General features: G+C 39.5%; 6 protein-coding genes across 6 annotated transcripts in view; 4 read left to right on the top strand and 2 right to left on the bottom strand.

The window, feature by feature from the left end:
• LOC101301266 overlaps positions 1-281 on the top strand; it is a 1,261-nt gene extending 980 nt beyond the window's left edge. Inside the window, exon 2 of the mRNA XM_004292726.1 lies at positions 1-281. This exon is cut by the window's left edge and continues 16 nt beyond it. Coding sequence (XP_004292774.1) covers positions 1-281 — 281 coding nt within the window.
• Positions 282-727: 446 nt separating this feature from the next.
• LOC101296342 (transcription factor bHLH74-like) lies at positions 728-3,902 on the bottom strand. The gene is made up of 8 exons (XM_004290949.1): positions 2,521-3,902; positions 2,156-2,389; positions 2,004-2,069; positions 1,854-1,922; positions 1,593-1,664; positions 1,337-1,480; positions 1,169-1,250; positions 728-1,084 (listed from the first exon to the last, which is right to left on the bottom strand). The coding sequence occupies exons 1-8, from the start codon at positions 3,118-3,120 to the stop codon at positions 1,059-1,061; spliced, it is 1,293 nt and encodes a 430-aa protein (XP_004290997.1). The 5' UTR covers positions 3,121-3,902; the 3' UTR covers positions 728-1,058.
• A 3,817-nt stretch (positions 3,903-7,719) lies between these two features.
• On the top strand, positions 7,720-8,805 carry LOC101300982 (F-box/LRR-repeat protein 2-like). Its single transcript, XM_004292725.1, has one exon. The coding sequence runs from the start codon at positions 7,720-7,722 to the stop codon at positions 8,803-8,805; it is 1,086 nt and encodes a 361-aa protein (XP_004292773.1).
• Positions 8,806-11,445: 2,640 nt separating this feature from the next.
• LOC101300696 (F-box/LRR-repeat protein 14-like) lies at positions 11,446-15,047 on the top strand. The gene is made up of 4 exons (XM_004292724.1): positions 11,446-11,642; positions 11,738-11,901; positions 13,690-13,726; positions 14,014-15,047. Exons 1-4 carry the CDS (start codon positions 11,446-11,448, stop codon positions 14,603-14,605), a joined length of 990 nt encoding a protein of 329 aa, XP_004292772.1. The 3' UTR covers positions 14,606-15,047.
• Positions 15,048-15,767: 720 nt separating this feature from the next.
• Positions 15,768-16,823, top strand: LOC101300418 (F-box/LRR-repeat protein 4-like). The gene has a single exon (XM_004292723.1). The coding sequence runs from the start codon at positions 15,768-15,770 to the stop codon at positions 16,821-16,823; it is 1,056 nt and encodes a 351-aa protein (XP_004292771.1).
• A 3,808-nt stretch (positions 16,824-20,631) lies between these two features.
• On the bottom strand, positions 20,632-23,849 carry LOC101300121 (AP2-like ethylene-responsive transcription factor ANT-like). The gene is made up of 8 exons (XM_004292722.1): positions 23,537-23,849; positions 22,853-23,441; positions 22,649-22,731; positions 22,281-22,369; positions 22,120-22,193; positions 21,979-22,029; positions 21,807-21,883; positions 20,632-21,464 (listed from the first exon to the last, which is right to left on the bottom strand). The coding sequence occupies exons 1-8, from the start codon at positions 23,847-23,849 to the stop codon at positions 20,779-20,781; spliced, it is 1,962 nt and encodes a 653-aa protein (XP_004292770.1). The 3' UTR covers positions 20,632-20,778.
• Between the last annotated feature and the right edge of the window lie 824 nt (positions 23,850-24,673).

The following is a 24,673-nucleotide window of genomic DNA, read 5'->3' as shown; positions in this document are numbered from 1 at the left end:
TTGATGTATTGAACTATTTGAAGCAAAGGGATGAATGTTATCCAAATGCATGGGTTGCTTATAGAATTCTATTAACCATACCGGTTACTGTTGCCTCTGCTGAAAGAAGCTTTTCAAAATTAAAGTTGATCAAATCTTATCTTCGATCAACTATGTCACAGGAAAGATTGAATGGTTTAGCTTTGTTGTCGATTGAAAAAGAGTTGGCTCAAGAGCTTGATTATTCAAGCTTAATTGAAACTTTTGCAGCCAAGAATGCAAGAAGAGTTGTTTTTCAGTAGCAAGAGTGTTGTTTTTCAGCAGCAAGAGTTGTTTTTCAATAGCAAGAGTGTTGTTTTTTGTAATTCTAAGATTTTATTTGAACTACTGTAGTATCTGATCAAATTACTAGATTGATATATTGTTGGATAAATTAATTCTATTAATATTCATATATGTTGTTTGCATCGTTACATACTTATTGTTGAAGAAGAAGAAGATTATTTTTTTTTAATACATCTAACAACAAGGAGCCCCATTTTTTGTTGTTGCCTAGAGTCCTGAAATTGTCAGGGCCGGCCCTGTCAAAGAACCATTCCGATCAAGTCCACATTACACAAAGGCGCCAGTCCAAATGGAGAAGGGAGAGAAACAAGTAAAACCATATGGATAAACACAAATCAAAATCTATTGCAACAGAACGGAGAAATTTCATACATGAATATCAAATCAATCTGTTACTCCATCTATTTGCTTATAATGGTGCACTCTACAAAAGAAAACAATTCTTCCGAAGTTTCCCCCAAAAGCTTTCATGCATGGTCCTATTCTACAACACCAACAACAAACAATCATCTTCTTCACCAACCAAACTCTTGCTTTCTTGCCTGATTATACACAGTTCGGGATATAACAAGTCATCTTCTTCTGCTAAAACTTCGAAGAACACACAATTAGGAACTGAGACCCTATACAACTGAAGAAATATCTCTTTCTTTTCTCTAACCGAGTCAAATACAGTTAACGAAAATTTGAATCCTTGTTGGGAGGGAGTACACCCCCAATATCTGTTCCAGAGATTATAGCTCCGGTTTCAAGCGACTTGCTGCAGATGAAAAGAATATCAAGGTTAGAAGAATCCCTTACAAAACTTTGAAGTGATTGCAAACATGAAGTTTGTGCCGCTTACCATTTTGTCCCAAGCTATCGATATTCGAACTCGAATCAAAACCCATATGGAATAGACCTTGGAGCTCATTGTCCATTACAGTCTGCAACATTTATATACCTCAAATTAATATTTTCGACAAGCAAAAGAATAAGTGGAGCACTAATATTGGAAGAATCTAAAAATTACCTGAGGCATGGAAGGAAACTGTGGAGCTGTACTTGGCATATTTGGCAAGGTTCCCTGGAACATACCATGAGCGTATGGGTGGGAAGAGTTCATACCAGGACTAAACCCAAAAATAGCTGCACTGCCATTCCTTGAATTCATAATCTATACAGAAGGCAAAAGAATAATGAATTCTTTGTTCAAACCAAGTTCAGTTAATGGCAATGAAGAGTCATGTAATATGACAATTTTCAGTTAAGCTTTAGAAAGAACTTACATCTTTCGATAGAATCCGTTCTATATCAATGTTCACTTCTGGATTAACTGTTGCGAGTTTCATTGACAAAAACTGAAACATAAAATAAAAGCAAACCATCACTAAATCATAGAACATAAGAAGCAAAAAAGCATGCACTTGGTCTACAGGTTAAGTTATTCAGTATAATTAGCGGAATTTGCAACAAAGCCATACAAACATGCAGGCATTCATTACAAAACATAGAATTAATTTCTTATCCTAGTCTGAAGAACAGCATACCTCAACTTGCTGTTGCAGAGATTGCACATAGTTGATGATCTCATCAAGCATTACCGCCTTCCCAGTAATCTAAAAGATTGATACAATACCCATCAGTCCCTTCTATCAATTTAAAGATCAAACATAACATTCACTATTAAAAATATATACCTTATTGCACCCCGGAACAAGTTCTTGAAGCAATCTCATCCTCTCACTTATCTTTTCTCTTCTTACCTGCAAGTAGAAAGGTTTAATCCCTCAAGAAATTAATTAAAAAGTAAAACTTCCTTGAATTATCAGACATTGCGAGGAGAACATACCCTTTCTGCAAGGCTATGACTATTTGTAGCCTGGCCCCTTCTGGCTCTCACATGAATGTAACTATCTTTTGCAGCATCTCCACTTTGGGAAGTGTCTTTGGTCTGTTTGCCTGCCTGCTTACCACGCAAATTTGCAGCCGTGTTTTCTTCAAGTTTGGTCTTTTTCTCATCTTGTTCTTTCAGATAATCAGAGCTTTCCCCAGACATATCCTTGTTAAGTTCTCCTTCAGCATTCTATATACACAGATAACATAAAACAAAATGCAATTAACATCAATGGATCACTGTCCTAAAGAGGAACAGAAACATCAATATCCTAAGTCCAAACTGATAGTCTGATACCAGTTCAAGATTACTCAATTTACCTTATTTGGACTGGACTCAGGAACCCGCTTCCTTCTCTTGCCATTAGGTGAAGATCCTAAAGCACCCTCTTCTGATATTTGGCGATCATCATGCGATTGAGCACCCATTGTTGAAGTCCTATCCATGCCCCCATCCCTGTTTGGGTTATAGTTTGCAACACACCCAGGGTTAGATATCCCAGCACACTCAGGCAGGCCAAAAGAACCCACCATTTCTGAGAAGCTCCCACTTCCAAAACATGGAAGCTTTGGAACCATCTCAACATAACTCGAATCAGATGGATATTGAACAAGGTGGGAAGTGCTACTCATTCCCTGAGTTTCCATCGCTATGGGGTAAGGAGGATTGGTAAATTCACTCTGAGAAGCAACTGAGGAACCTCCAAAGTTATCACTTTGACTCAATGAAACAAGTGGATCCCAACCAGAACCAAAGAAAGGGTCAGGTGCATTTGAAGGCTTAAAAATAGAACCTGAACTCATTGCCATTCTTGAAACCTTTTCAGGCACTGGATTGGTGCTCATCCCTGAAGAGGGACAATTCAGACTACCCTCATTCCTATGTTGGAACCCCATATCCTCATTGTCATGACTACCCATTTTGGAATTCAAAAGCTTAAATCTCTGAAACTCTGGACTCAAATGAATCCCCCACTCAAGACTAAAGAGTTGGAAGTAGAGCAGGGCTTTAACTAGAAATGGAAGTAAAGGAAATAACTGAAGGTAAAGGCAAAGTCTGTGGCTTTGACCAAAATTGACTGGTGATATCTTGCAGACTCAACAAGGAACAAGCAACCTTTGCAGCTTTATAGACCTGAGAGGGTGTTAAAGCAACAGATGCCTCTGGTTGCAGCATCCCATGGACACAAAGTGAAAGGATAAATACTGTGCACAAGGCATAAAATCTGATATGGCACCAGCTACACTGAACACTCTTCCTCTCAAAAACCCTAGGATCAAGCTTACTCAAATGCAGTGAAGAAAAAAAGAAAAAGGAAAATGCCTACCCACAGACAAGAAAAGTGAACCTTTCAGAGCATAAAGTAGACATGGACAAACAATGACATTAGCTAAGCAACAGCTCACCAGAGACTAAGAAGAAGAAAAAAGAAAGCACATTCCCTTTTTCTCTTTAAACAAGAGGGACTGAGGAAGAGAGAGCTAAATTTCCATATCCTCAACTCAATCAAACATCAATCTGATTGATGGAAAGGGCCAAAGGGGGTGTTTGAATCTCCTATGACCACAATTGGGGAGAATCCCTCCAAGCTTCAAGCAATGAATATTATAATGAAAAATGGGAATGGGGTTTCCAACTAAGTGTAAGTCTGAAATCAAAACCCAATAAACACCCAGAAACAAGAAAAAGGAAAGTTACAGAGACCCTTTTGAAATAGCTCAGATGAGTGTCCAGGAAAGACTCAAAGGCATCAAATTCTACTAGAATTGTGCAACAAATGAAAATGGGACAGGGTTTTAGTACAGTCCCCCTACTTTGGCATTTTGATTGTAACTTGAAAAGAATCAAATGCTTGGGTAAAAATGCCAGAGGAAAAGCCCAATTTCACCAATAAGGTATTTATGCAAAAAACAACACAGGAAGCATCAAAATTTCCAAGTTTTATAGATCACAGACAATGTAGGGAGCCAGAAAGAGACACAGGGAAGAGAAAAGAAAGAGTGAGACTTTGCTTACCTGCCCAAGTTAAGAGATGACATTGGTAATGATTTTAAAAGACAGAGAGAAAAGAGAAGACTAACTACTGCCAACTGCTCTTGTTGGCAAAAATTATTACAGAACCTAATAATGAATAATCTCTCTTTTCCCTTCCACACCTTTACTTTCAACTTTCTTTCTTTACCAAAATTATAATAATCCCCTCTCCCAGTATATTTTTCATTTTCCTTCTGTAATTAAAAAATTGGAGATGTGCTTCTCTTCAAGACCAAGCTTTGCTTGCTTCCATCTTTGACATACCTTTCTTTTTTCTTTTAGTTTTATTTTTTTACTGACACACTTGCCAACTATTCTAACAGACCTCTCTTTGCTGTTACACACTCATTTTTCTCAGTGCCAACTAACCCCCCTCCTCTCCCTTTCATTTCTTTTGAGAGAAACCTCATTATGCTCCTAACCTCCATCATCCTCCATCCACATCATTACCCCATCCTTGTCCCACCCCATCTCCACCATCCATCTTCCCAACATGACAGGTGTACCCATCTCAGTGAGGGTGCAGGGGGTGTGGTGTGCCTGCAGAGGATGGGATAGGAGGCTTGGTTTGATTTAAGGTAATAGAATAGTGAGGGGGTAGTACTTGGAGTCTTTTTCTTTTTACTTTGGAGAGGAACACAAGGAATAATGGAATCTAATCATCAATTTACCTCCTTGTCCTGGTACGGGTTTTCCAGCTCGAAGCCAACCAACCAAACCCAGTCAAACCAAGTTTATCTGGTCAACTCTCTCTCCCTCTCCTGGTTGTGATCTTGCTGGCTCTGCTCAAATTTAACCAATAATTATTCCGATATTATCGGGCTAATTTCCTCTCTTCCGGGGCCGTGATCAGATGTGACGCACTTAAATCTAGAAATTAATCGTTTAAGTATTGTTTAGCAAATAATGGACTGTGATTTGTGGTTCTCTGAGGAGGAAGTACTGGAATGAAAATTAAAATAGGTAGATACGATGAGAGGGATGGTGTACCTAACTGATCAGTGTGGGGAACTCACACTGAAGCATAGCTCTCAGTTCTATGTCAATGTGGGGTTTTGGAGAAGAACAAGATCTTATTCTTCGTTATCATTATATTTTTGTTCTTTTTTTTTCTTTTTTTTTCTAAGGAGATTTGATTGGTATATGAAGTGATTTGTTACACTCTAAATTGACTTACGTGAATGTTCAAGCAGGTAAAGATGTCTATCTGCTTTGGTTATATTTGAGGGAATTTGAATATTGATTTAGTCTAATCGCACCATAGTTCTCAACTTTTTTGATTGAACAATATATGTAAAGAAAGTCAGCAAGATGAATCTGTAACCTTAGGAAAATAATTGGCTTTGAGGGCTAGGCACGAAGTCACTGTCCTTAACCTGTCGGTTGTCAGTGAATTGCTCGAATCTGCTTTCATCTCATCACTAAAACTGCTCGAGCTGCTTGCTTGCTTCTGCATCAAAAACATAGATAATGAGCATGACGCGTGGTAAATAATGTATTCTAACGGCCCTTGTTTTAACTTAGGTCGAACATATTTTGATCAAGATAAGTAATGCCATTAATTGAAATGATAGTTTACGCAACTTCCTCATGAAAAATGTTTGAAATCCCAACACCCCACTAGTATTATGAATCACAATGATTTAAGTTGAGTTGTCACATTCATAAGATCTCTGAATCCAATTAGAACACATACAATGTATTAGACTATCTGTACTCGACTTCATACGTGTGTTATTCATCCAAGCTACGTGAGCAAACCCGGAACTCATAAACTCGAGCAATATATTATGGAATGTGTTGAACATCAGCGATGCATACAGCTGCATAAGTTTGCTCACAAATAAGCAACATCATAGTCATTAGTAGATTAATAAACAAGCTACAGTGCCAGAAGCAAAAGAGAGAGGCTTAATCACGCGTGAGGGCATGCAGTGAGGTTCTTAAATCTAATCCCAGATGGTCCACAATCCACAAAAATGTGGTCCAAACCTGATTAGCAATGATGGGATTGATACCTAAGAGTAAGAGAATACGAATCTCTCGCAAGATTTAGAACCCAATTTCATAATTAACTACTCTTCTAAACCCCAAATGATCTGCATAAAAATATTGCTAAGCCTTCGCTTTACTTAGTTCATCACCCATGCTTCTTCTCTTTTTGGCCTTAAAGGTTTATACTTTCAAAGAAAAGCTTCTCCTCTTGTTTACAAAAAAGTTGCCACCCCCTTCCTTTTTCTAGTTTTTACAGAAGCAAAACCAGAAGACACTTCCTTCTTCTTCCATATATGAGAACCCAAGAACACCAGCTTCTATCTGCATTATTATATCAGAACACAGTTTAAGTAGAATTCATTAAGTAGAACACATTAATTAAACAAATTCAGGGTAGCAGCATGAGTACAAATAATTAGCTCATTTTTCTTAGAAGCAAAAATTAGAAGCCAAGCATGCGCAGAAGAGAAGTAATGATCATCCTGATTTAGATATGATGCAACTCATCGAACCCCATGACGAAGGACCATAATAATCATTTTAGTTAAAAGATAGGTCGTTTCTCTCTAGATATCTCATTTTTTTTAAGCTGCATAGAGAGAAGAAAATCCAGAAGCAGAACTATATATGTATCTGTATATAGATCGACAAGAATCTCATAATGATGACTAGTTAGAAACTAAGCTGAGCATATATTCCACGTCCGTACAGAAGTTTATAGACTCGGATTTTATTCTTGCCCAAAAGAATATAGTGATCTGTAACCCTATCTATTCCATCAAAATCACAGGCTCACAGCAAAGTCCAAAGAGACATGATTCATATTATGTGTCTATCAGTAGAGCATAGTATGTCCAGACTACTTTCTCAATCTCATTTCCAATGTGTCATAATTCAATCCACCACAAGCTAGCTAGTAACAGAGAGAACTATATCATGCACCTTTCTTTTTTCGCTTGTTTTCGACTGTTACGATATGCCCTAGATGTTAGGGTTCGTTTTTTCTTAACTTCTTCATTTATATGACCACCAGGTGCAAGACCTTCCTCGGCATCCGATACTCTTTGGATGACTGGCTCATTGCCTAAGCATCATATTCAAGCATATATAACAGATAGACAATGTGCATGAAAAGCCAGCTCAAACCTCCAATATTAGCTTAGATCTCTACTTATCTTATCCAGAAGAGCAGCCTGAACCAGCAAAGCATTCCCCATGAAAAGCCTTAGATTTATGTGACAAACTGAATCAGTCGACAGCAACAGAACGAAACTGAAAACGAAAATGAAAATGGCAAGAAGTTGCAGCCTTTTCTAGGTAATGGGGCACTGCTGACCCAATGAAACCTGATGGTTCTGTTGGGCCTATTGTTCCAAGTTTTTTTATTCAGACCCGCTAAACGGAGCCTTAAGAGGTCCATGAGACAAAAGCCTGCATATAATGAAAGTAGAAAAACCAGCAAGGAAACCCTCATTTGCTCAAAACAAGCGATGAAAGGAAACAGAAAATTAAAGAAGGTGGAGATTTCTGAACTGACTGAAGATTTATTATGTCAGATCTTGAGACGGGTCAGTGACCCGGGTGATCGGAAATGGGTGTCCGAAGTCTGCAAACAATGGTTCGCACTGGAGGGTCTAACCAGAAGGTCACTCTGTCTTCTCAAAATCAGTCCTCTCCGTAAGGTACTGCCTCGATTCCCTAATCTAGTTACATTCCAGACATCCGTGTCTATTTCTAAGGAAGCCGACCTCGAATTCATAGCCCAAACATGTCCCAAACTGAAGGCCATCAATCTATACGGGGAAGGGTCGTTACCGAAGAACGGTCTTTACGGTTTGTCAAGTGGCGGCGGTCTTCCGAAACTGTCTAAGGTTTCGGTCAGAGGGAGAAGTTGTGTAGGCATTGAGAGGTGGCTAGATAGGTTCCCTAATTTGACTTATTTGGATTTGGGAAGGTGCTGGGGGGTCGATGACAATGCGGTTGAAGCAATTGGGCTGCTGTGCACTTGTTTGAGATACTTGAATTTGGAACATGCCGATATATCGGACGATGGTTTGAGATTGTTGGCACATGGAAGGTGCTCAAAAACCCTCAAAACATTGGTGCTTGCTCGCTGCTATGATATAACTGACTTGGGGCTCTCGCATTTGCAGAATATGCAATGCTTGGAAGAGCTGGATTTGGAAAGCTGCGGGGACGAAGACACTGATGTCACTGATACTGGAGTTATTGCTGCAATCTCTTCAAATCGATCCCTCAAGAAATTGAACTTGGGCAGGTTGACCGATGTGTCGGACCAAAGCATGGTGTATGTTGCTGGGAATTGCCCCAACTTAGAGATTCTTGATTTAACTGGTTGTTCTAATGTAACTGGCGCCGGAGTACGTGCATTTTCTGGTCACAGGTGTCTAGAGTCTCTTGTTTTGCGAGATTGTGGTGAATTTTATTGGTCTGATATCGGGCACATGGTGCTTGGATGCAAGTCACTCAAGTCTATGGTCCTGAGTACGCCGCCTATGAATGACTCAGTTCCGGAAAGCATTAGCAGAATTGTGACGTTGATTCATGAGTGGTGAAGCTTCAACTTCAGCAGGTTTGTTCTTATGTTTTTCCATCGGTTTATGTTGCTTTGAAAAACTGAATTTAATATGCTGCAATGCTATCCCTCAAGAAAGTGAACTTGAGGAAAGTGAACTTGAGTTGGGTGTCTTATGTCTTTGACAGAAGCATTGTTGTTCTGGCTGAGAATTACCACAGCTTAGACATGCTGAATTTTACTAATTGTAATATAAGAAGTGCTGTTATTTGTGCATTTTCTATGCCAAGGGTGGAAGACATTTATGGTGTCTGGGAAAGGTTGTAACAAGTTGAAATTGAATTAGAATACCTGCGTTTGGACTATTGTGTGGTAGAAGGTAGATATGAAATTTATATTTGGGTGATTCTAGTTGCACCTCCTCATTTGTTATTTGCACCTCTTTAATTTTTTCTGAACAATTTTAATCACTATTTTACCCTTGTATTGATTAACATAAATAAATATACCAGGATAAAAACTTTTCACCATTGATGGCTTCAACTTCACCAGGTTTGTTATGTTTTCATTTGTTTAGCAATTTTTGATTGGGTCACCCATATTGCGCAATATGTATTGGTTGTAAAAACTAAATTCAACATGCTCTTATAAAGTCACTGGTATTGTGAGGTTCTTTTCATGATGGCCCAAATTTGGAGAACCTTTGGTTCTGTTCTAATACTGTTTTGGTTTAGTAAGTAATAGACTGCTATAGGATTGCACTACTTTGGTTTAGTTGAATTCTTATGCTGTTCACCCGGTTCAAGTTCTGTTCTGTTGTTATATTGCTCTAAGGATCTCTATCATGAAAATCAATAGCAACTTTATCGATCTAGTTGTAGATTTCAACACTTTAAAAACAAAGGGAAAGTACACTCTGCCCTCATCAAGAAATGACTATAATCACAACGATAAGCATTCTGTAATGGTAACTGAGTAAGAATGATCTTCGCTTTCTTCTGTAACTTATCCGCAAACAACAGACTGCTATAGGATTGCAATACTTTGGTTTAGTAGAATCTGTCACCTGGTTCAAGTTCTGTTCTGTTCTTATATTGTTCTGTTGTTTTGCTCTTTTGGTTGTATGAGTGAAACTGTGAAAGCTAATCGCACTGCAATATGGTGTTCCTCCTAATAATATATGGTGAAAAAACGAATTCAGAGGACGATCTATAGGGGATCACCGAACCACCAAAGTCGTGTTTCTGCGTTTTACATTGTAAATCGAGACATGTGCGAATTCCATGCCGGATTGGAGACAAATCATTAGTGATGTTAACATGCACTTTTGCGTTTGTAGCAGCATCACACATAGTTACGAACAGTGAACACATTCTATAAAATAAAACAACAAGGGAAAAAACACTGTTCATATCTTTGTTGAATTGTGTTTTTCCCCCAAAATTCGGGTGAGTTGTGTTTTTGCCCCTAGCTGGTGAATAGTTGTTTTTGCCCTTTAATGCAATTTATTTAAGAATCTGTCATTATATTGAACAAAAACACTGTGTTACCTTTTAATGCAAATTTATTTACAAATGTTCAATTATTATGATCAAAAAGACGTTTGTGTCATTGAAAATTTTGTTACTTCTTTATTTTCTATTTTTTACTTGGTTGTGGGCATGGGGTTAGAGATGTCCATGGTGGGTTTTGGCAAGGGGAAGACCATGGTACAGTGGTGGAATTAAAAAATGATGGTAGAGGCTATGAGATTGATGGTGAATTTTGTGCAGGTGGCGGAATAGGAGGTGGTAGAATTGGAGGTGAGTGGTGGATTTTGCAAGCATGGAGACCATGATGTTGGTGGTGGATTTGGGAAAAATGGATGTGTTTGTGGAAAAATAGGGGAAGGCGGGGGAATCGGCGGTAGAGAAAAGGTGGTGGCATGGGAGGCGTGAGATTGGGATTGAATATTGTTCATCATCAAGAAATCATAGTCCGCAACAACGCACGGGTGGTGTCTAAAGCACCGTTAGGCGGGTTTTATTTACTAGTATTTTACATACAAACTCATGATTTTCTCTTTAAGCAACAATCTAAAGGCTTTTAAATTCTCTGAAGCAAATACGGTTTGATCGAGACTTTGCCTTGCAGGTTAATTTTTAAGCCTACAACAAGCTTCTGTTATTACAAAGTATTCTCTTCTTCCACGACTGTAGGTTCAATAACAACAGAACCATTCTTAAGGCAAGCTGTCTTGAACTTTGCTAAGTATCTGTTCTTTACCGGCTTGTACCAACTATCTCGTCTCCAATATAGAAGGCAATGACCAAGGCGGTTTCCTTTAAAAAGATATAATAAAATTCCTAAACCCTGTTTTGCTCAAAAACCCTAGAAACCAGAAAATCAAAGATGGTGGAGATTTCTGAATTGCATGACGATCTATTAGGTCAGATCCTGGAAAGGGTAAGCGAGCCCGGTGATCGGAAACAGGTTCTCCAAGTCTGCAAACAATGGTTCACACTGGAGGGTCCAACAAGAAGGTCACTCACTTTATACGAATTCAGTCGTCTCCGTCAGGTACTGCCTCGATTCGCGAATCTAGTTACAACTTATCGAGGAGGAAGCCGACCTCGAGTTCATAGCCCAAACATGTCCCAAACTGGAGGCCATCGATCTCAGCGCCGAACAATTCGAATCAATGTTTTTACCGGAGAACGGTCTTTACGGTCTGTCAAGTGGTGGCGGCCTTCCGAAACTGTCCAAGGTTTCGGTCAGAGGGAGATGGTGTGTAGCCACCGACAGATGGATACATAGGTTTCCTAATTTGACATATTTGGATTTGGGAGAGTGCGGTCAGGTCGATGATGACTATGCGGTTGAGATCGATGACGATGCGTTAGAAGCAATTGCGCTTGTGTGCACTTGTGATATTTGAATTTGGAAAAGTCCGAGATTTCGGACACTGGTTTGAGATTGTTGGCACATGGAAGGTGTTCAAAAACCCTCAACACATTGGTGCTGGCTTACTGCAAGGGTATAACTGATTCCGGGGTCTCACATTTGCAGAATATGCAATGCTTGGAAGAGCTGGTTTTGGAAAGCTGCGGGTACGGAAGGCTTGTCACTGATAGTGGAGTTATATCTGCAATTTCTGGTAATCCTCGATCGATCCCTCAAGAAGTTGAACTTGGGCAGGTTGAAGAATGTGTCAGACCAAAGCCTGTTTTTTGTTGTTGAGAATTGCCCCAACTTAGAGTTTCTTGATTTAAGTTGTTGTCGTGTAACTGGTGCCGGAATTTGTGCACTTTCCAGTCACAGGTTCCTAGAGTCTCTTGTTTTGCGCAGGTGGTTTGTTTATTATTGGGAAGATGTGGAGCACTTGTTGCTTGAATGCAAGTCACTCAAGTCTATCGAACTAAGTTGGCAGTTTACGTGCTCATTTGCTCCGGAAAGCCTTAGCAGAATTGTGACGTTGTATGATGACTGGAAAGTGTTTAGTTCAGATTAAAGATGCTGGATTATTTGGTTTATGTATGAGTTGCTTGAGAAAACTGGATTTAATATGCTGCAATGCTATCCCTTAAGAAATTGAACTTGAGTTGGGTTGTGTCTTATGTCTTTGACAGAAGCTTATTGCTCTGACAGATGCTGAATTTTACTGCATATAATGTTACTAACGTTGCCGCTTGTGCAATTTCCGGCAGTAGGTGCTTGCAATCTCTTATTTTTCCTCGTAGGTAGGCTCCATGCAGAAGGTGGAAGACATTGATAGTGCGTGGAAAAGGTTGTGACAAGTTAAAGTTGAATTACAATACCTGCATTTCTACCATTGTGAGGTAGAAGGTAGATGTGTATTATTTTGAGTGTTTGTGAAAAACTTAAATTTGATGCCTGGTTTTTCTCTCTCTTCATTTTCATGTCAAACGTGAATTGTCGTCATGAGTGAGTCTGATTGGGTTTTGTTGTGTTAATGTTTGGTCAATGAATTTGCAACGTACAGCTACATATTAACATATAGAACTAATAAGTGATCTATCAGTAGAGCCGAGTATCAGTAGTATGTCTAGACTTCTTCAATCTCATTTCCAGTGTGTCATAATTCAATCCACCTCAGGTAACAGAGAGACCTACAACCAGTTTCAGTCATCCCAAAGTATTCTCTTCTTCCACTGCAAATGTAGGTAAGAAAGCCGCTGCCTCACCATCAATAACAACAGAACCATTCCTTAAGCAAGCTGTCTTGAACTTTGCTAAGTATCTGTTCTTTTGCTCTCTTCTTGATTTTGACATGAGAAGTAGAGCACATTTCTTAATGTCTTCCAAGAAAAATCTCTTCTCCTAGCAATGCTTGCTCGCATCTGAATGATCTGATCCTGATAGTCTAACTTTGAATATATCACTTGGGTTATACACTTGAGAAATGCACTAGTGTGTGAGACGCCGAACAAGAACATTGGGTTTGTAGTTTGTTCTATTTAGTAGTGAATCCCAGATTCCCAGCAGCAATTCACCGTCAAATTCTCAATCTTTTTAGCCCAAAATCCCCAACAACAAAGAGAAATCGCCAAGACCTAAAGAATCCAAGTCCAGTAATTCATGAACCTGAGCGAGAGAGGTAAGGCAACGACGTCGTATAAAGGTTTTCTTAAAAATCGCCTAACGGGCCTAGGCGACAGATGTTTTGGGCCTGAGGGAGGTATATACCGTCTAGCGAGCCCATCCATCAGCCTAGCCCACTTCCTAGGCGAATTCCTTTAAATTTTTTATAAACCCTCTTTTGCCCCCAGGAGTTAGAAAATCGATTAGGGAAGATGGTGGCGATTTCTGAACTGAATGACGATCTATTAGGTCACATCCTCAAACGGGTCAGCGATCCGGGTGATCGGAAACGGGTCTCCGAAGTTTGCAAACTATGGTTGACAGTCGAGGGTCTAACAAGAAGGTCACTCACTTTACTCCGACTCAGTCGTCTCCGAAAGGTACTGCCTCGATTCCCTAATCTAGTTTCATTCCAGACATCCGGGCCTTATTTCGAGGAAGCCGACCTCGTATTCGTAGCCCAAACATGTCCAAAACTTGAGACCATCGATCTCAGCACCGCACACGGGGCAGGGATGTTACCGGAGAACGGTCTTTACGGTTTGTTACGTGGCGGCGTTCTTCGGAAACTGTCCAAGGTTTCGGTCAGAGGGAGATGGCGTGTAGCCACCGCCAGATGGGTACATAGGTTATATAATCTGACTTATTTGGATTTGGGAGGCTGCAGTGATGTCGATGACTATGCGTTAGAAGCAATTGGGCTTGTGGGCAATTTGATATATTTGAATTTAGAACTTTGCGGCGGTGTGTCGGACAATGGTTTGGGATTTTTAGCACAGGGAAGGTGCACAAAGACCCTCAACACGTTGGTGCTGGCTGACTGCAAGGGTATTACTGACTTGGGGCTCTCGCATTTGCAGAATTTCCGATTCTTGGAAGAGCTGAATTTGAAAGGCTGTTATGTCACTGATACTGGAGTTATATCTGCAATCTCTCCAGATCGATCATTCAAGAAGTTGAACTTGGCTAACAAGTATTTGTCGGACCAAAGCATGGCCTTTGTTGCTGAGAATTGCCCCAACTTAGAGATTCTTGATTTAAGTAGTTCTCAGGTAACTGGCGCCGGAGTTCGTGCATTTTATGGTCACAGGTGTCTACAGTCTCTTGTTTTGCGGTGGTGTCCTGAATTTTGTTGGTCCGATATCGAGCACATGGTGCTTGGATGCAAGTCACTCAAGTCTATCGTCCTGAGTATGCCGCCTATGCACTCAGTTCCGGAAAGCGTTAGCAGAATTGTGTCGTTGATTGATGAGGGGTGAAGAAGGCTTCAACTTCACCTGGTTTGTTATGTTATTCCGTTGGTTTATGTATCTCTGTGTTGCTTTTTTTCGGTCTAATCTCTGTGTTGCTTTGTAAAAAGAATCTAACATGCTGCAGTGCTATCCCTCAAGAAATTGAACTTGAGTTGAGTGTTTATGTCTTTGACAAAAGCATAGCGCTTTTACTTGTGCACTTTCCGGCCACCGCGGGTGCTTGATATATCTTGTTTTACCTCGTAGGTGGCTCTATGCCAAAGGTGGAAGAAAATTATGGTGCCTGGGAAAGGTTGTAACAAGTTGAAGTTGTATTAGACCTGCATTTGGACCCTTGTGTGGTAGAAGGTAGATATGTAATTTATAGGTGTTTGTGCAGAACTTAAATTTGATGCTTGGTTTTTTCTTCAATTTTCATGTCAAAGAAGGTGAACGGTGTTTTAAAAATAAATGAGCGAGTCTGTTTGGGTTTTTGTTGTGTTCATGTTTCATGTTTGGTCAATGAATTTGCAACTTACAGCTACATATACAGTAGAACTAATAAGTATGGATGTATCAGTAGTATCTCTAGACAGAGAGACCTGTATCACTTTATTTTTCTCGCTTGTCTTCGACTGCTAACATATGCCCTAGCTATTAGGCTTCTATTTCTTAACTTCAATTTGATGATCACCGGGTTCAGGTCTTTCCCCGGCATCAGATACTCTTTGGATGACTGGCTGATTGCCAAAGCGTCATATTCAAGCATAATAGGACAATGTATGAAAAGCCAGAGCAACCCTCCAATATTACTAAGATTTCTACTTATCTTATCCAGAAGAGCAGCCTGAACCAGCAAAGCATTCCCCATGGATCAATTGACTGTTGTTGACAGCAACAAAATCAAAACGAAATTGAAAATGAAAATGGCAAGTACACACTTGGATTTTACTCCTTTTAGAGCATGAAATTTCAGCCAGTTATAACAGGGCCTTTGTTATAACAGAACCCCAATAAACCAATGGTTCTGTGTTGGGCCTTTGGTATTCAGACCCATTAAAACGAGCCCGAAGAGATATGTTTTGGGCCGAGGAAACCCGACTATTACCACGATTCAATGTCCCCCAAAATTTCTTATAAATCCCTAAACCCTACGTTGCTCAAAACCCTAGAAACCAGAAAACCAAAGATGGTGGAGATTTCTGATCTGAATGACGATCTATTAGGTCACATCCTCAAACGGGTCAGCCAGCCGGATGATCGGAAGCGGGTCTCCGAAGTCTGCAAACTATGGTTCACACTGGAGGGTCTAACCACAAGATCACTCCGTCTTTTCAAACTCAGTCTTCTCCGACAGATGCTACCCCGATTCCCGAATCTAGTTACATTCCGCACATCCGAGTCTATCTCTGAGGAAGCCGACCTCGAATTCATAGCCCAAACATGTCCCAAAATGGAGGCCATCGTTCTCAACGCCGTAAAATTATTATCAAGGTTTTTACCGGAGAACGGTCTTTACGGTCTGTCAAGTGGCGGCGGCCTTCCGAAACTGTCCAAGGTTTCGGTCAGAGGGAGATGGCGTGCATCCATTGACAGATGGATACATAGGTTTCCTAATTTGACTGATTTAGATTTGGGAAGGTGCAGTGATGTCGATGACAATGCGTTAGAAGCAATTGGGCTACATTGCACTTGTTTAAGATATTTGAATCTAGAAGATTCCAAGGTTACCGACTATGGTTTGAGATTTTTAGCACATGGAAGGTGCTCAAAGACCCTCAACACATTGGTGCTGGCTGCCTGCTATGGTATAACTGACTTGGGGCTCTCGCATTTGCAAAATTTCCAATTCCTGTTAGAGCGGGATTTGGATAGGTGCGATGTCACTGATACTGGAGTTATTGCTGCAACCTCTTCAAATCGATCCCTCAAGAAATTGAACTTGGGCAGGTTGACGAATGTGTCGGACCAAAGCATGGTGTATGTTGCTGGGAATTGCCCCAACTTAGAGATTCTTGATTTAACTGGTTGCTCTAATGTAACTGGCGCCGGAGTACGTGCATTTTCTGGTCACAGGTGTCTAGAGTCTCTTGTAATTCGACGGTGTGAATTTTGTTGGTCTGATATCGAGCACATGGTGCTTGGATGCCAGTCACTCAAGTCTATCCTCCTGAGTAGGCCGCATATGCACTCAGTTCAGGAAAGCGTTGGCAGAATTGTGACGTTGGTTGATGACTGGTGGTGAAGACGGCTTCAGCTTCACTGGGTTTGTTATGTTTTTCCATTGGTTTATGCATGTATCTGTTGCTTGAGAAAACTGAATTTAATATGCTGCAATGCTATTGAACTTGAATGGTGCACAGTTTTGTTGGCCTATTGCCTTCTTAAAAGCTGGAGGTCCACTGGACTTTCATGGTTAGACCCAAATAAGAAAAACAGATTAGGCCCAGTATTATTTCTATTCATGGTCAGGAAGGACTATTACATCAATTTAGGCTTGTGATATGAATTCCCAAGAGCTTTCTGGTTACAGCTCATGGATTAAATTTGGAGAAGAAAAGGAATATGATGTAAAAAGGAAAATCAGAACAAACTGGTAACAAAAAGTTAAATGAATCTGCAGCAGAAAGCAGATCATGGATATGAATGAGAGCAAAAAGCTTGTTTAGTGAGCAAGAAAAAAGTCCATGACTCCATGCAGGGTTTTCAGTAACTCCAGAAGAGAAAAAGCCAAGGGGCAAAACAAATTCAATCAAACATGCCATAAGGTAAGTGATTGTGTTGATATTTTATGACAGTGACAATTGCAACCATTAATTTCTTGGGTCCCTGTGAACCCAGCATTGTACCTATCTGCTTCCTATACGAATGGTCTGACTATAACACACAGGATCCCTGTAAACTGGCCAATTGATTTGCATGTCTCAATTCTAGCTTCAAAGATAAAATGGAAAAACTAATTTTTTTTCAAAAAAAAAAAAGGAAAAAAAAAATTGTACTGTCTTTGGAATTTGGATACTGGTGCAACTTTGATATATTTCTATTGCAAGCTCCAACAAAATTATAAATTAATGAAGAACCCAGATGGCTAAAGGAGGGAAAATTACAGTAATGTTGATGTAGTGCATGTGTGGTTCATTAGTGACATTTATGAAATTTGATAGGTATATTTCAAAAGCCTGGGAGGCTCTGTAACAGTTGGGGCCAAGATGAAGATAAGGATGGCATTCATCTGCTGTCTTAAATTTGATAGATAGAAAATAAAGACAACTAAGTTTGAAAGCCTCAATCCCAGAGCTGCATTAGAGCCAAGTATACATCTTTCATCCAAAAGCATAGGACTAAGGCAGGGTCACATGAGTTGCAAATTGACAGAGAGGGAATAGTGTGGTCCAAATAAGAAACGAGGGTGTGGGTTTAATTTTTTCTCTTTTGTAGGTCTCCTTGGGAGAAACAGGAGTCCTGTATAGGGAGCAATGAGAGTGAGTTTTTGACTATTTTTATCCCATGTCAATTATTTGGGCAAAGCTAGTTTTAACATTAAGGGGTTCCTTTCTTTCCTTCAGTGTATCCAATGTGTTTTATTGGATGGATAATCACAGCACCTGAGATGGGTCATCATCTCATTGAGCTGTAAAACCTGCTTAAGATGCAGTTTGATACCATTCATATCAACTCTTTCTCCAGCTATAGGATTTTGGGACCAATTTCTTGGTTATATGTGCTTTGGACTTTGGATGATGAATAACAAATCTATCCAAAAGCTACAACTTGGGGATCTCTCCAGTCTTCTCTTGGATTCTATCTCTGTAAGTTTATACTCCAATTTCAATTCTGATAAACAACAATTTCAGGGTACTAATCAAGGGCAGCTTAACTTGTTTAGCAAGTAAGTTATGTGATCAGTTAATAAGCTACCAATTGTCCTGAACAGTTGGGTACAGTTATAATATAGAAAGGTCACTGCATAATTGAGTATCATAAAATCCAGCAGTTAGAAATTTGAATGCTGAGGAATAAGTATCTTTGAGCCTTGCAGGTTGGATTGATAAGTATGAGGGAAGTTACAAAGGGTATGGTGAAAATTTAATAAGCTTGCTATCTATGGTTTTGCAGTACTAATGTACTATAGGTTGAATTTCTTCATTTTGTCCCTTTCAGTGGATTCATCTTAGAACAATATTGATTCTGCTAGATATTGTGAAATTGTTGGAGTAGATTTTAGCCGTATAATAGACAAGGAAGTTTAATGTTGTACCTGGGACATGTGTACTATGTATATGATTTGTGGCTTTGGGCTAGGACAGCTCAATTCAAATCATATATCTACGCAATGCACCTAGATATATAATGAAATTTTCTCTCTCTATGGTTCTTAGTTAAACACATCTACTTGTTTAAACTTTGAACTTTATTTACCTACCTTGATCACATTCACATGGTTTCACCTTCTGTATCATATACTATATTGATCTCTATGTTAAAAAAAAAAAAAAAAAAAATTGGGGGGATTATATCAATCTCTATTTGATTAACCGATGGAATATGTTTTTCAGCTATTCCAACCTGTACACAACCAGCTATTGGTAATCATAATTGTTGACTAATCTCGAAGAGGGTTGAAGAAAATTGATGCTAGTGATATGATACTTGCTTTTCCTTTGTTAAAACTTTATTAATAAGAGGTACCAATTGCTTTGAAATCTTTTTTCCACACAGACAAATTTGTAATCTTTTTGACCATTGAATTCTGTTGTCATTTCTATCAATTCCATATATGCTGCTGTGGGTTGTTTCCCTCCTTCAAATATATGCCTCTCTGTCTATGTCCATTCATGGATTTCTCACCTTAAATGAAAAAGTTTTGGTTTCCACTGTTTTCACAGGTTCATTTACAAATATGACAGTAGGAAGCAGTATATGATCTTACACAAATTTGACATTTAGGCCATTTGGAGATCATGTGAATCTTCAGTAAGTCGCTTGAGTCGTAAACTAAAGTAGAATTTCAATAAAACATGGTTTAGGAGTGTTGGATTATAAAATGAAGCAACTTTGTTACGCGAAGTTTGTAAAAACTTTGTTTTGTATGTATTGAGATATAAATTCCACGTCGAAAAAATGTGACCTTACACAGGGTTTATAAGGATTTGAGTCACTCCACCCATTGCAATTGGTTTTGGATGTGACTACTTATAAGTTAAAACAAGCAGCTTACTGAAATCATCATTTCCCATAGTTAATTCATTTGTATCGACTGATCCATTCAAATGGATTTAGATGAAAAATAGATAATGGAAAATGAGGTAATTCCAACATAGCTTTTCCAGCTTTCCCGGCACAAATTCCTCACTGTCCTTTCTTCACAAAAACACTTACTAGGTCAATATTGCACTCGAGCTCACACGTGAGAGGCAAGCACTTAGAAGTGAGATAGTGAATGATTTCATTTGAATCCACACAAGGACATGGAATAGCTTTTGAGAGAACAATATCTCTTTGGATTAGAATTAAGAAAAAGCTAAAGAAATTTTTAATCACAGCAGACAAAGTGCTTGTTAGTAGTGATGAACATATAAATAAGCAACCGAAATCACAATCTCTCTAGTGGGAGGGAAGGAATGAATGTTTGTTCCTTTGAGGAAAGCTGAAACAAGAAAGGGGGAAGGAATAGGATTGCAATGATGGTGTGTAATGCAGATTGAGGAGCATGAAAGAGATTGGTGTAGTCAAAGCAAAGAGTTTTATTGTATTGCATGCACCCTTCAGCTTTTAGGCTTTTGCATTATTGGGGAAACATTGAGCTGGTTTTGTACTTAGGAAATGACCTATAAAAAGTTTGAAAAGCAATTCAATTATGGAAGGGCCACTTCTATGTTAATAGCCAAAAACATCATTTCATGGAAACTTAATCATTAGGGCCTTCCTTTTAATTCCCTCCATATTGCACATAATATTCTGCTGATATGATCCAAAAGGTTTGGTTTGAGAAAGTTTGTTACACTTTGGTTACAGACAGATTACTGGAACCCACCTTTGTCTTTTGATTAAATCCTACTTTCCTCCACTAAACTCTTGAAATAACATAAAGATTAACATCCCCTTTCCTAATTTTCCCTCCCTTGAACACTAAAACCCACCAATTTCATCCTTTTCTCCATGTTCATGCAAAAACTTTAAGACAGTTCACCCCAGGCTTTCTAGGTGTCACTCCAGGCAGCAAAGAGAGGCAACTGAGACATGGAGATGGAAGCTGCAGGCCTCAGCTGAGCTGATGGGAACCAAGAGCTAACAGCAACAGAAGTACTTGGACTTATGAACTTCGATGCCATTGGAGGTTTTGCAAACAGCATTGTGGGTGCCGATTTGTCGGGGCTATCTTCTCTTGAGCTGCTCAGACTGGTCACCAAGGACGAAGGATTTGAAAACTGAGCACCGGCTTTAGCTGATTCATCCATCAATTGCTGGCTAGAGTTAACTGATTCAATGCGAATGAGGTCCTGCAATGCCATTGAGAAAGTTGCAGGACTTCTGTAATTCCCTGAAGACATTGATTTTTGATCAAGTGTTTGAACATAAGTAGCAGCAGTTTCTTGTTGTTGCTGTGCAGCTTGGAACAAAGCCATTTTCCAATCTGAACTATTCCCATGGCTAGTTTCAGGTGGACTGGCTTCCACATTGTTCTGTGCAGGTGAGCTGTACTCAATGACTTGCTTGTTAGGTTCAACCTCTTTGTTACGCCTAGCGAATTCCCCAGCAAGCAAGGTATTGCTGGCCATGATTTTCTCAACATCATATCTGGTAATGTCGAAGTTGGTGACCGCATTTACCCCACGGAACTTAATTGCAGCTATGTCATAAGCTTCGGCTGCTTCCTCTTGGGTGGCTGAAAGTACAATTTCAGTTTCTGTGAGAATTTGTTTAAAACTACATTTACTAAAGCTATATCATCAAATTTGTATTTTAGTTTTAGCTAGGAAGTGTTTGTTGGTTCTCTTTATTATCTACTACGAGATGAACAGCCTTAAAAGGGCTCATTTTCAAGTGCGAAAGCAGAATACTTCAGCCTTAAAAAAAGTGCGTGGGAACAGAGGCGCCATAAAAAAGAATCCTTTAACTTTGGAAAAGTGATTAATCAGAGCAAGAGCCCTTATGGAATTAAGAACATGACCTAAAACTAAAGAAAGTATGCAAACAGATAAAGAAGTTTTGGCATGTAAGAACTTACCAAATGTACCAAGATAAAGGTCCTTGTTTCCTGCAACCCTCCCAATTCGAGCTTGCCATCTCCCATGCTGGTGATGTCTGCAGAAAACCAAGAGGATGTTGAGTCTAAAAAAACTATATCCACCTTAAACACTTGGGTACGTGTGTTAATGGAAATGAAAAATCAGCAAAACCTTGTAACTCCACGGTAAATCGAAGCACCCCTTGAAAATCCACTGCTTTTCCTGAAAAATATAATGTATGGGGCTCATGAATACATTCTTTAAGTTTAACAAGCACAAGAAACACATTTATAAGATAAATCATAAGTCTACCTCCTCAGATGCGCAACGTATTCTTGCCGGTTCATATTCTTCATTTCTTCAATTTGTGTTGTGTAATCTTCCAACTGCCAAAACAGACCAACAGAATCAAATATCAGCAACTAAAATCTTCCACAATAGCAAGTTCCAAAAGTTGAACCAAATTTACTTACTGGGAAGTTTATGTGGGTTGAAGATCCCCAGTACTTAAGAGCAGCAAGATCATAAGCCCTTGCAGCTTTCTCTTCCATATCATATCCTCCTATAGTTAATTCAAATGATAAAGATTATGAATAACAAAAGTTGCTTATTAAGATTAAATTCTTCACTATTGAGGACAGAAGCCTTACCAAGATAAACTGCATTATTTGATTGGAATGGCATCCAGCAGCAGCATAAACACGACAGGTAAGAATTAAATAGCACAAGTCAGATCACCACAGACCAAGTAGGGACCAAAAATTGCAGTAAAACTAAACAAAACAAATACTTCCAAACATATATACTATGAGTTCTATTTTCATGTTTTTGATTGACCAACCTTGCCTTCCTTTTCTGGTTTGCCCCTCCTTCTTGCAACTGTTGTCCCATAGATGAGCTTCATATCTACCAGTCCATCTATGCCTGGTATGAGTAATAATTAACAAAGGGTCACATGAACATTCAGAATCAAAACAAAACAAAAAACAAACAAAATTTTGACCAACATAGTAAAATTGAAAGGGATTTATGGAGAAGTTCTAACCTTGTGACTCCTCTATACTGTGAAGTTCTCTGCCCAAATGTGTCAATGGACTTTCTATGCACTGGCTGCTTTGTTTGGCTAAGTTTACCAGAACCTCTCTTCTTGGTTTCAATGGCTAGACACTCTGTTTCAGTAGGTGAAATCTGCCTTGGAGCTGTGACACAGCTGGACTGAGATCCAGGGCTCATGGACAAAGTAAGAGACTGTAAATCCCCACACTGCATCCCACCATTAACAGACCCAGAACCTCCACCATTCTCCAAGCTGTTGTTACTCATTTGTTGCTGACTGAAAGTATGAGGAGCAGCAGAGTACTGCCTAGTCACCCAGTTCTGGGTCATTTGGTGACTATCAGAGCCAACAATGTGGGCTTGCTTAGAGGACTCTTCCTCCATTTGAGCTTGGTAAGCTCCATGGAAAGGGATTCCAGAGTAGTAGTGCTGCTCTGTCTCTGTGTTTTCATTGTAGTACAAGCTGTCTAGGCTGAGCGCCATTGCCACCTCTCTTTGTTGGGCCCCGTAGTCATGAGCCCCCATGCTTGCTCCTCCTAGAAAGTCCTCAAGCTTTGGGGACGAGTTGGGCACCATTCCTGTTCAAAAGAAAGAAAGAAAAAACGTTCAGAAACTGAAGCACAGAAGATGAACAAAAATGGGTGCAAATCTTTGAAGCAAAAGTAGTGAGTACCTTCAGTTTGTGAGCGAGTGAGAGCTTCCATGATGCAAAGAGACCCATCTGACTTGAGTGGCATTACAGTCAGGGGAGAATGAAAGCCACCATTTTCATAGCAGAGTGGGGACAGATTGTAGAAGCTGCTAGGAAGCTGAGCTGAAGCAGAGGAGGCCTGAGCTTGCTGATGATTGTAGTGGTGATGAGGGTCAGAAGAAGAAGTGACCTCCATTTTCATATGGGGAGCTGAGAGTGAAAATCCCAACCAGTTGTTGTAATTGTTATTATGGCTTCCATTGTTGTTATGATTATGATCATTTATAGGCTTCATCTTCTATTTCGATTTCTTCTACTTCTTCCTTTCTCTGTTTTCTCTCTCTCTCTCTGCCTTTTCTATAAACTTCTAAAAGCTAAGAATTTGCAAGGCAGCAACTCAATCATTGACAGCAACTAAGCTAATTATCTCCTACATGAAAGAATGAACAAAAACTTGGGCTTCTTTTGTTGTCTAGCTTCTAAGGATTCACCTACACAACTCTCTGATTTTCCCTCTCTCTGTGAGGACAACAAAGCATGTGGTCTCTTTAAACCTAAACAAGGAGAATGAATATTTATATGAAGATATATACCAAGCAATGCTGGAGAGCACCCCAGCATAAATCCCATAGGGATCCGTGTATGTGAGAAAGACCCAAACTTTGGTTTTTTTCTTAAACCCTACCAAAACCCAAGATTCAAGATTAAGTCTTGCTCATTACCCAGTAACCCAGAAGTAACAATATTGGTGAAATTTTGTACTATCTGCTCTTCTCTCTCTGCTTCTTGTTCATTCATTCATTGACAGTAGTCAGAAACTGAGTTGAATCTAGTGGGTCTGAAAGGGCCAATGGGGTGAGAGAGGGAATCCAAAACTGGGTCTGAAATTGCTTTAATTTTTTTACAGTCACAGAGCCTAAGATAGATTTGACGAGCAGGACATCTGCCCATCCAGTCACTTCACCACGACACTGGTACCAGCTTTTGTGCCCCTCAAAGAGTATCTTAAATTCAATTCAGAATCTATTGGCTTCCTTCCCCTTTCATTTCAAACTTTGAAAACTGCTCCAGTTTTGGTTCACACCCTTTAATTCTTTTCTTTCCTTTTTCTTTGTTTTT

The sequence above is a fragment of the Fragaria vesca genome, linkage group LG2 (assembly GCF_000184155.1).
Source record: "Fragaria vesca subsp. vesca linkage group LG2, FraVesHawaii_1.0, whole genome shotgun sequence".
Classification (NCBI taxonomy): Eukaryota; Viridiplantae; Streptophyta; class Magnoliopsida; order Rosales; family Rosaceae; genus Fragaria; species Fragaria vesca.
This window is presented reverse-complemented; position numbering and strand designations above follow the sequence as displayed.